The 12,500-nt window shown below is 37.7% G+C and overlaps 1 protein-coding gene across 1 annotated transcript in view; it reads right to left on the reverse strand.

The window, feature by feature from the left end:
* The window catches only part of LOC106882246 (laminin subunit alpha-5), a 61,202-nt gene that overhangs the window by 19,351 nt on the left and 29,351 nt on the right, over positions 1 to 12,500 (reverse strand). Inside the window, exons 16-25 of the mRNA XM_089343768.1 lie at positions 11,540 to 11,696; positions 9,888 to 10,166; positions 9,262 to 9,356; positions 8,719 to 8,884; positions 5,772 to 5,926; positions 5,176 to 5,287; positions 3,985 to 4,067; positions 3,174 to 3,318; positions 2,521 to 2,647; positions 596 to 741 (exon numbers count right to left, since the gene is read on the reverse strand). Of these exons, the coding sequence (XP_089199894.1) occupies positions 596 to 741; positions 2,521 to 2,647; positions 3,174 to 3,318; positions 3,985 to 4,067; positions 5,176 to 5,287; positions 5,772 to 5,926; positions 8,719 to 8,884; positions 9,262 to 9,356; positions 9,888 to 10,166; positions 11,540 to 11,696 (1,465 nt within the window). The remainder of the gene's footprint in view (positions 1 to 595; positions 742 to 2,520; positions 2,648 to 3,173; positions 3,319 to 3,984; positions 4,068 to 5,175; positions 5,288 to 5,771; positions 5,927 to 8,718; positions 8,885 to 9,261; positions 9,357 to 9,887; positions 10,167 to 11,539; positions 11,697 to 12,500) is intronic.

Raw genomic sequence — 12,500 nt, forward strand, 5'->3', positions numbered from 1 at the left:
AGTATTAAATAAGAAAGAGATTTATATATAATAGAGTGAAATTGTAATATATATATATGTGTGTGTATATATATATATATATATATATATATATATATACCCACACACATATATACATGTATTTTTAAATGTTTATATATATATATATATATATATATATATATATATATATATATACATATGTACACACGCACACACACAAACACTCATTCGCTCATTCACTGACTCATTTACTCACTCATTCATTCACTTACTCCTCCACTCACTTGGTCATTTATTCACTCGCTCGTTCATTTGCTAACTCACTCATTCACTCACCACTCAATCATTCACTCATTCATTTGCTAACTCACTCATTCATTTGCTAACTCACTCATTTGCTGGCACTCAATCACTCATTTGCTTGCACACTCACTCACTCAATCAACCATTCACTCGTTCACTCACTCCCACCTCCACTCTGTTCTCTGACCAACACCAGCCTCCCACTCCAACACAATCTCATTTGTGTGACGGCAAACATACAAAGCTACCAGCCAATCTTCCTCTGTGAAAAACACCCCCCCGCCTCCAGGGGCCCAGCTGTTACACGTACCAGCCAGACATCAGCGTCAGTTGTTGAGTTGAAGCTAATGCGTAGCTCTGGGTCCACGATGTCCACGTGGTACTGACCCTTCTCCGCCAATGTTATGATGCCACGGCAACCAGTCTGGCTCGAACAGAAGTCAGCTTTTAAGGTACCTGCAACACAGAAAACAACGTTTAAGATCAGATTGAATTCCCCCTGGAAAATATGAATACACCAGCCTCCTCCTCCCCCTTATCATCATCATCATCATCACCACCACCACCACCCTGACCTCCATCTTCAGCACTATTATCACAACCATCACCCCCCCCCCCCCATTAATACCTTTATCATCACCACCACCACCACTGCAACCATTATCATTATCACCACCACTACCACCACCATCACTGTTACCATCATCATCGTTATTTTAATGTCTACTTTCCCGTGTGTGTGTGTGTGTGGGGGGGGGGGGTCACACAGAGATGGATGGAGGCAGATTTTCTACGGCCGAATGCCTGACCCGTATCCAAGCCAGGTAACACTTCTCCATGGCCAGACATGTCCTCACAAGATATTGGAAATGAACAACACTGCTTGTACAACAGTGACACTCATTTACGATTATCACACAGTATCAAGACAAGCAGACTCAACTACGTACACACACTCACACACACAGTCTGTGTGTGAGTGTGTACCTTTTATCTTGTACTTGTTTCAGTCATTAGACTGTGGCCATGCTGGGGCACCGCCTTCAAGTTTTTAGTCGAATGAATCAACCCCTTTTTTTTATCTGTTAAGCCTGGTACTTATTCTATCTGTCTTGTTGCTGAGTTATTGGGACATAAACACACCAACACAGGTTGTCAAACTGTGCGGGGGGGGGGGGGGGGGGGGGTGGAGAAAAACAGACAGGAAGACACATACACGTCATAGATACATGCATTCATACATACATACATACACAATGAACTTCTTTCAGTTTCCGGCTACCAAATTCACTCGCAAGGCTTTGGTTGGCCCGAGGCTATATTAGAAGACACTTGCCAAACGTGCCATGCGGTGGGACTGAACCCAGAAGCTTGTGGTTGAAAAAGCAAGCTTATAACCACACAGCCAAGCCACTGTGCATAAATATATATATATATATAGCACCAGGTACTTATTTCAGGAACTTTGAAAGGATGAAAGGCAAAGTGGACCTTAAGCATTTTGTCCAGTGTGCTAATGATTCTGTCAGCTTACCATCTTAATGATGATGATAATAATAATAATAATAATAATAATACTGGAAATAGAGGTAACTCGAATGTGGAATCTAAAAACAGAAACAATTCCTATCATAGTAGGTGCCTTAGGTATAATAAAAAAATATTCAGACAAATACATAACAAAAACACCAGGACTTACAAATATATATAACATACAGAAAATTGCATTACTGGGTACTGCACACATCCTACACAAAACACTTTCAATACAGTGACCATAAGAGCACCACAGCAAACCACAGCACATACCCAAGGCGCACAGAGCTGCACTCGGTAGTGAAGTGAAAGCACGTTATAAAAATAAAACTACTGAACAATAGTAATAATAATAATAATAATAATGATTCAGACACAAGGCTGACACATGAACAAGGCTAGAAATTTTTATGGTGCAGTGGGAGAATGAGTTGATTAAATCAATCTTTGCACTTGGCTGGTTTTTTATTTTACTCCCCCCCCAGGGGTTGAAAGACGAAGCTGATGCTGGCTGGAATGAAATCTAATGAAATCGATACTTTTTCTTGAAATTTTTAAAAGAAGAAAAAAACTTGTTCAAATGTTATGCTTTAAAACACCTCAACTATGGAATCAAATTGAAATCTTTACTGTAATGAGAAGAATGTTTGCAAGAGAATATTGTTAAGAACGACAGCAACATGAGGAAGAACATCTTACCAGTGTAAACACGGTCCTTGGAATAAATGGTCACCTTGATCGTGGCCTCAGGACGAGTTGGTTGGTAGTAGTGGACAACAATGACTTGTTGACCAGTCCTAACAGTTCCAGAAACATCCAGAGTTGGCTGTTAAAGATATGAATATATATTCTCATGTACATGTATGTATATACAAATATATGTGTGTTTGTGTCTGTGTGTGTGTTTATATATATATATTTTTTTTATTTGAAGATTGGGTCTTGAACAAATTGTAGTTTTTACCACTCCGGTTTCAACATTTTTTGTTTTTCAATGCCAAATTGTTGTTGTTGTTGGCACTCCGTTGCTGACGACGTCGAGGGTTCCAGTTGATCCGATTTGAACCCAGATTGTGGAGAGCAGGAAGATATACCTGTAAAGCATCTCTGCAGATCCCTGCCACTCCCTCTCCTCCCACCTCACAGAGCAATGCGAAATGAAGTGTTTTGTGCAAGGAAAACAATAAGCTGCCCTGTCCAGGATTCGAACTTCTAATCTAGCAACTGTGAGTGCAACACGCAATTTCTGGGTTCGATTTCTTTGACTAACAACACTTCAAGGTGGTGCTCCAGCATGGCTGCAGTCAAATGGCTGAAACAAGTAAAAAAAATAAAAGAATATATATACTAACCATGCTGTCGTTCAGCTTAACCAGTCCGACACTGGTGTCCCAAATACCAAACGGAAGATCTGTGGCTATTCTGTCCTGGTTCGGTTCACTTTCTGCTTCAATTCTATCGAATCCGGCTGGGTTGGAAAAGTGCGATCCAGCACACCTGTGGGTTAAGTGTATACAGATTTATATATATATATACATATATATATATATATATATATATATATATATATATATAGTTTTAGGGAAAAGAACCAAGGTTCATGAACTCATCGATGAAAATCCAGTCAAATATATATATATATATGTGTGTGTGTGTGTGTGTGTATAAAGAGATAAAAGGATAAAGAGACCAATGGCAAAGTTAGAAATATATTTTATGGATAAAATCTTACAGCTGTTTCAGGGAAAATTCCAATTTGGGATACATTGGATTTTCCTTGAAACAGCTGTAAGACTTTATCCATAAAATATAATTCTAACTTTGCCATTGTTCTCTTTATCCCTTTCTTTCTTTATACATACACACGTTAATACACGACCCATGTTATATTCCCCACTCATTTTTATACAACGACAGGGGCAAAACTAGTTGGTATACAGCACTTACTCGGTATTACCAGTATCTTTAGGTTTTGGTGGACTCCAATACCCTTCATAACCTTTATATATATATATATATATATATATATATATATATATATTTAATACTGTGAAGAAAGACAGTTAGAATCTGGTGGGGCGGGGGAGGGGGTCAATGCAAGTGAGGTCAGATGTTAAAGGTCAACTAAAAAAAAAGCAAGCAAAAAAAAAACAGGTCACTTACACTCCATTAACCTTGATGCAGACTATTGTTGGTCTGATGTAACCTTGTTTCCATTCATGGAAAGGAATGGCTGCCACTGATTCCTGTAATAATAATAATAATAATAATAATAATAATAATAATAACAACAACAACAACAACAATAATAACAACAATAACAACAATAATAACAACAATAATAATAATAATAACAATAATAACAACAACAACAATAATAACAACAACAACAACAATAACAACAACAACAACAATAATAATAACAACAATAACAACAACAACAACAACAACAACAACAACAACAACAACAACAACAACAAGAGCACAAGCCTCTGCCGAGGCAACACCAACATCCTCTCAACGATTAGCCGGAGATGATTTTTAAAATGAGAGTATCGGAAAGAAACTGAACTGCTCTCAGGAATGAGAATACCAAAATTGAACCGAAATGCTCTCAAAAAGTAAATAAAAAAACCAGAAAAATAATCCAGAATCCTCGTCCGGTACCTGATCGATGCCAGTGTTAGTAATGCTGTGTGTGTCGTCTGCAGTGGGAACAGGGACAGTTTTCTCTATGAAGGCGTTTTGTAATCTTTCCACCAATATAGTGTCTTTGCAACCATTAAGGTCTCTAGTGAAAAAATTTATCTATGCGTGAAAGAAAACGGAAAGGAACTACATATGGTGCTGTTAACGGAGGTTTAACAACATTGTCGCGCACAAAAACGTGAGTTTCTATTTCATTGATTGAGATAAAAATGGATTCCCTAGAGTGCGCCGATTTGACTAATTGGAACAGTTGTTAATTGTAAATCTAATCAGGATTTAACTCTGAACTCAGGTCACTGATGTATATTTCACAGAACATTTCAAAATTTAAAGGAAAATAATAAATCTTTTTTTTTTCATATAAATCGCACGAGAGGCCAGACTAATCCCTGCCATGGGTCAAAGATTTGACAGAACAACTTTAAGGTTTCTCTAACAACATAAAGGGCCATTGAATAGCTATTTTAGAAGAAGGACATCCCTCCCACACACACAATAAAATTTTTTTTTTTTACTCTGGTACAGGGACACAAATATCAATGGAGTGGGTGTGTGGGTGTGTGTGCATATATTTGAAGGGTTACACTGGTTAAATAATCACAAAGGGAACAGAAAAAAAGGGAAGTGCATGAAATATATACTCACAATGAAAGTATTAGTTTCATCATTGCCCACCAAGGTGACGGTTCCTGTAGTTGTAGTGAAGTTGAAAACTCCAATTTCATCGTCCATCTTGGCAACTTGCCGGCACAAGGTACTGCAGGATTCATAAAGAAGATGCATGATATAATAATAACAACAACAACAACAACAACAATAATAATAATAATGATAATAATAATAATAATAATGGTTTCAAACTTTGCCACAAGGGCAGCAATTTTGGGGGAGGGGATGAGTCGATTACATCGACCCCCTCCCCAGTGTTCAACTGGTACCTATTTTATCGATCCCCGAAAGGATGAATGGTAAAGTTGACCATGGCTGAATTCGAACTCAGAACGTGGCAATGGGCAAAATACCACTAAGCATTTCGTCCAGGGCGCTACTAATTCTGCCATCTTGCCGCCAAAATAATAATAACAACAACAATAATAATAATAATAATAATAATAATAATAATAATAAAAAATATAATTATAATAATCATTTCTTCTATAGACACAAGGTCTATTATTGCGTATTATAGATAATCAAGGAGGCAGTTAAGAGCAGGGAAATAGACAGACTGACAGACGTACCTGTAGCTACATTCTAACAAGGTCAAACCACCAGACAGTCTAGACGGTCCCAAAATCTGGATGGTGTTTTCTTTGACTTGACCTGGGTTATGATAGTTGATAACCAGGACGTACATCCCTGGGTGTGGAACATTAACGTCGAATTTTAATTTCCTCTAAAGAAGAATAAAATGCGGAAAAGGATTGGAATGCGATAGAAATGAATAGTGTTTGTTGTGATCTCTGTTAGTTTTTGGAAAGGAAACACGACAGGAAGAAGGGAATTGTTGTAGAAGGATTCCAGTCATCCCCCAACCCCTTGTGAAACAAATATATATTTACATATGATATATGCATGATGTATACACACACAAATATACATACACACATGCATACAGATCAATATATATATATATATATATATATATATATATATATATATATATATATATATATATACAAATTAAAAGGGTAAAGGATTATCAATTTATTACGGTTAATCTTCGGAATGGTTAGTTTTCATTGTTTTTTCTTCTTGTTTTTGCCTTTGTGAGTTACAAGTGATGCTATCTGTGGGAGTCTCAGCTTTTTTAGCTGCTATTTCTGAACTTCGGTATATGGTGAAGCAAATATTTGCTGATACCTTAATTATGTTTATAAATATATATGAGCTTTTAAATAAGTTCTCCACCAATAATGGTGCTTACATACCGATGGGCTTGGTAAAAATTATTAATTATTAATTGTTGATTCATTAATGAATTAATAAATTGATAATCCTTTACCCTTTTAATTTGTAATAATTATTCACTCCCTGTTAGTATACGCAGATTCTCTGCGGTATCACTTGTCGCGCACATGGTCATTTCTTGAAGGAGGGACGGTTAGACTGGCTGGCCGAGGTAGATTCGGTTATGCTTTCAGGTTTGTGTCGATGTAGAATGTTACTCGTTCATGCATGCACAGTTTGCTAGCATAGTCGAATTTATTACTGGAATACCGTATTGATGAAGGAAATTGAGTATCTATCACTCATAATCCAGAAACGCGTCTACGGTTAATCTTCGGAATGGTTAGTTTTCATTGTTTTTTCTTCTTGTTTTTGCCTTTGTGAGTTACAAGTGATGCTATCTGTGGGAGTCTCAGCTTTTTTAGCTGCTATTTCTGAACTTCGGTATATGGTGAAGCAAATATTTGCTGATCCCTTAATTATGTTTATATATATATATATATATATATATATATATATATATAATCATAAATATATAGGGATTGACAGTAACCTGCTTCTCCAACATACTGAGAATTCAGAAATAGCAGTCAAAGAACTACTGATTTCAAAACTACAAATTATTACTCCAGATTGATAGCGATATTTTTGATACACACAGAACAAAAAACAGTAGAGAAGAGTAAAAAAACACTTGCCTTTAGTTAATTTAGTACGATCGTTGCACAGTTAAGAGTAAAGAATACTCTATTCTGATCTTCAGCTAAATATTCTAATAAATTTGTTAATGTCTAAATAACTCACGTTAATTTTGACCATGTGAACATCAATACCACGTGAGGAAGACGTTAAGAAATTTATCGGCCAGTAAGTTCAAAATCCCTCGCCCTAATGAATTCAATTCAGTGTGCATCAGAAATAGTCCCGCATAGGAAAGAGACTCGTACGAATTCCTGCGGTTTAACTATTCACCTTAGAGTTATTATTAAAATATAGATATGCAGGGCAGGGAATCGTCAATTAGTAATAAAATTAATAATTAACAATTTTGCCGGGTGTTTTGAAATCAGTAGTTCTTTGACTGCTATTTCTGAATTCTCAGTATGTTGGAGAAGCAGGTTACTGTCAATCCCTATATATTTATGATTATAAATGTTTTTTACCGAAAAAGGTTTTTTCATACTGAGCTACCCGGCAAAATTGTTAATTATTAATTTTATTACTAATTGACGATTCCCTGCCCTGCATATCTATATATATATATAGGTAAATGATAGGCTTGCCTCAATCCTTCAGGGGTAGTCTGAAGCATCCAAGCAACCAGGGGATGTTTAAATCCGGAGGCACTCCTGGGAATCACCTGTGCGGGTACTGTCTAGGTTAGAGAGCATCCAGAGGCTGGTAATTTATTGTTTAAACCATAGTTTATAATTATATTTATGTGGAGAATGGAGCAACAAATACAAGAAGAAGCAGTTCATTTGGGCTAGTTAGCCGTTGTTTTACTATGTGGAGGTAATGTAATGAGTCATTGTGGAGGTTGAGGTTATGTAGTGAGTCAGTGTGGATGTTATGTAATATATATATATATATATATATATATAAAATATACATAATGATAATAATATTAGGGATAAAAATCCAAATTTACAGGTAAAAACTCAATTAAATGCAATTTATCAAATACAAAAATAAAATTAAGTTTCACAGTATTAAATATATATATATATAATTTATTGTTATTATTATTTTATGATTTTTACTTTGTATTTTATTATAGTTCTTTTTAGTGTATTTACTTATTAATTTTTTCTATATGTGACTTTGGATTTTCATGGATGAGTTCATGAACTTTGGTTCTTTTCTCTAAAACTATATATTTATATATTTTATACCGTGAAACTTCATTTAATTTAAATTTTTAATAAATTGAATTTTATTGAGTTTTTTTACCTGTAAATTTGGATTTTCATCCCTAATATTATTATTATCATTATATATATATATATATATATATATATATATATATATATATATACACACACACACCTGAATGTTTGTTTATTCTCAGACACACACACATGAAAGAATGAAAGGAAACTAATAACCCACTTGGTTGATAGACAAATAGATATACATGCATAGCTATCCTCAGATGCATCCATTTATATAGACAGACAGACAGACAGACTGACAGATCGACAAGCCAAATACAAAGGTAACCTATCTGCTTCAGACCTGTTTCTCGTTGAGGTCAACCAGTCCTTTAATCTTCAGTTCTGAGACAATGGTGTCATTATTGAAAATCCGGGGTGAAGCTCTCCTGCCGTTCTTCTCGACGTAGGCTTTGATTCCAAGAATGGTAGAGAATCCTTTGAGTTCTGGGTATTGATAGTGGAGACACCTGGAGACAGATAAGGTAGACAGGTAGGAGAGCATGAATGTATGTACGTGTGCACGTGTGCACGTGTCTGTGCATGTATGTTTGTGTATATTTGCATGTGTGTCTGTGTGTACGTGAAGCATGAAGCAAATCTGTGGTATTGGTTAGAATATTTGTTATAAGGATATTTCTGCTTCAGCACCGAAGCTATCTGAAGTGAAATGGAAAATAGGTCAGTTTGAAAACATTGATGTCCAGGTGACATGGAAGGGAAGAGGAGTCATTTCCTTTGATTTTTAGATAGAAGCAACTAAGAAATAATGTTTATTGACCAAGGACGAAAAAAAAAAAAAAAATTGTCACAGAGAGAGAGAGAGAGAGGGTGAGCAAGTACTTACGGTCCCTTATCGTTGATGACGGAACACTGGCGTGTGATTCGATCCTGAAGAACGGTGGCTTCATAATAATGTTGGGGGACCAATACGAGGTAATCCTGTATAAGAGAGATAGAAAGGAAGTGAGAGGGAGAGTGTGAGTGGGAGAGAGAGAAAGAGAGAGGAAGTATGAGGAGGGAAAAGAGAAAGACAGAGAGAGGAGGAGTGGAAGGAGGGAGAGAGAGGGAGTGGTAGACTGAGAGAGAAGGGGGAGGAGAAAGAGTGAGTGGAAGGCAGAGTAAGTGAGAGAGAGGCTGGCCCCTTTGAAATACAGGTACAACAGAAACAGGAAGAAAGAGTGAGAGACAGTTGTGGTGAAAGATTACAGCAGGGTTCGCCACGATCCCCTGCCGGAGCCTCGTGGAGCTTTTAGGTGTTTTCGCTCAATAAACACTCACAACGCCCGGTCTGGGAATCGAAACCGCGATCCTACGACCGCGAGTCCGCTGCCCTAACCACTGAGCCATTGCGCCTCCCTTAACTCATAAAGCAAAACTAGAAGACATCCTGCCAACCAATTCCTTCCCAGCCTGCTGAAGACCCGGCCAGAATGGCCCCTTCACCAAACCAATTATCAGAAAGCCACTTACCAAGAAGAGGTCCTCATTGAGATGCTCTGATGATACTTTGATTGAAATGGTCCATTTGCCAGGGTTCAGCACAAGGATTGAACTCACGTCTGTGGATTTGGTGAAGCTTGGCTTGTCGGTTGGGTTGAAGGTGATCATTGCCATTTGTTCGGTGTCGGTGGGGATGCGAGGGGTGAGGGTGATCTTCCCTTTCACAGCTTCGTCGTGTTGGTTGTGGTAGCGGACGAGCAGGCGGTAGAGGGATGGTTTCTGGATGAGGGACTGGATCAGCACCTCTGGCTGCAGGGGACGGAGAAATAAAATGGGTGAGCGATGCCAGAGGCTGTGTTGTAGACATTAAAAGAGTGGACAAAGAAGGAGAGAGAGAAAAAAACAGAGCAAAACAAAGAACCGTAGCATTACTTACACACACCTACCCAAAACCCGAAAAACCACACCACCACCACCACCACCAGCAATGATAAAATTCCGTATTTGAACTTTGTAAGTCAGGGGGTGCATCTTATAGGTGAGAGTGTTTTATAAGTTGAGTATATATATACATATATAGGCGTAGGAGTGGCTGTGTGGTAAGTAGCTTGCTTACCAACCACATGGTTCCGGGTTCAATCCCACTGCGTGGCACCTTGGGCAAGTGTCTTCTACTATAGCCTCGGGCCGACCAAAGCCTTGTGAGTGGATTTGGTAGACGGAAAACTGAAAGAAGCCCGTCGCATATATGTATATATATGTATAAGTATGTGTGTGTGTATGTGTCTGTGTTTGTCCCCTCCAACATCGCTTGACAACTGATGCTGGTGTGTTTACATCCCCGTAACTTAGCGGTTTGGCAAAAGGGACTGATAGAATAAGTACTAGGCTTACAAAGAATAAGTCCTGGGGTCGATTTGCTCGACTAAAGGCAGTGCTCCAGCATGGCCACAGTCAAATGACTGAAACAAGTAAAAGATATATATATATATATATATATATATATATATATATACGCCATGATTGATTGCTAGCCACTAAACCTTTTTTATTTTCTCTCCCTGTTTATTTCTGTGTTCCTTTCTGTTGAAGAGCATAAGCTCGAAACATAAAAGACTTTCTCACTTCCCGAGCGTTAAACTAATACATCCGTTTGTTGTTTACACACCTGTCTTCGTCTTATGTTTTTTCGTAAATTCTCACAATATATCATCATCATCGTTTAACGTCCGCTTTCCATGCTGGCATGGGTTGGACGATTTGACTGAGGCCTGGCAAGCCAGAAGGCTGCAGCAGGCTCCAATCTGATCTGGCAGAGTTTCTACAGCTGGATGCCCTTCTGAACGCCAACCACTCCGAGAGTGAATATATATATATATATATATATATATATATATATATATATACACATATGTATATATATATGTATATATATATATAAATATATATATATATATATATATATATATACATATGTATCCAGTAAATATCGGTACCTTGTTGTATCACTCTTATGAATTCATATGTATATATATATATACATATATATATATGCATATATGTATATAACAGGTTTCTTACACTTTTTGCCTTCTACATACATACACATGAACACGTGTGTACACACATACGCACAATTATACCACACCTTCCCCCAAAACACCAAAATACCAACTTCTTACCTGTTTCTCAGACATGATGGCATAACCTTTCCAAGAGAAGTCTGGGAATACTCTCTGATCAAAGGCAAAGTAGACTTTGCCTCCACCTGGCCGGTAACCGTCTTCAATTTCATATTTCTGTTGATGAAGAGTTGGGAAGAAGTAGGTCTTCAATGGCCTGAAATAAAAAAAATGGGAAAAAATAAAATTATATAAAAAAAAAAAAAGATGAGAAAAAAGTAGAAATGGGTTCAGCTGTGGTGGTCATGTTTGAGTAGGATTGTAACAAAGACATGATGATGATGGTAGTGGTGGTGGTGGTGGTGGAAGTGATTGTGATGGCAATGATGATGATAATGATGATGGTGGTGATGGTGATGATGATGATGGTGGTGATTGTGATAATGGTGGTGGTGATGGTGAAGATGAGGATGATGGCAGAAATGATTGTGATGATGATGATGACGATGATGATGATGGGGAAGATGCTGGTGGTGGCAGGATCACTAGAACAGGAAAAAAAAATACTTGACTGTATTGATTAATGATTTCTAGGTACGTGGCATTTCATTATGTATGTGGAGGGGGGGGAGCCAGGGCGGAGAGCTGGCAGAGTTGTTAGCCTCCCGGGTAAAATGCTTTGCAGTACTTTGTCTGTCTTCACGTTCTGAGTTCAAATTCCGCCGAGGTCAACTTGGCCTTTCATCCTTTCGGGGTTGATTAAACAAGTACCAGTTATGCACTGGGGTTGATGTAATCAACTTAATCCTTTCCCCCCACCCAAAAAATTTCAGGCCTTGTGCTTCCAGTAGAAATGATTATGTATGTGGTGGCTATATAAAAGCAATGTGTTTGGAGGTGAGCGTGGGTTAGATGGGTGCTGATGAGGGGGCATTAGGAAGGGCATCCTGCTGTAAAGACCTTGCCAACTGGTTTGTATTAACATACAGTTACAACATTCTGGATATAATGTGGGAATCCT

The sequence above is a fragment of the Octopus bimaculoides genome, chromosome 28, assembly GCF_046866305.1.
Source record: "Octopus bimaculoides isolate indiv1 chromosome 28, ASM4686630v1, whole genome shotgun sequence".
Taxonomy (NCBI): Eukaryota; Metazoa; Mollusca; class Cephalopoda; order Octopoda; family Octopodidae; genus Octopus; species Octopus bimaculoides.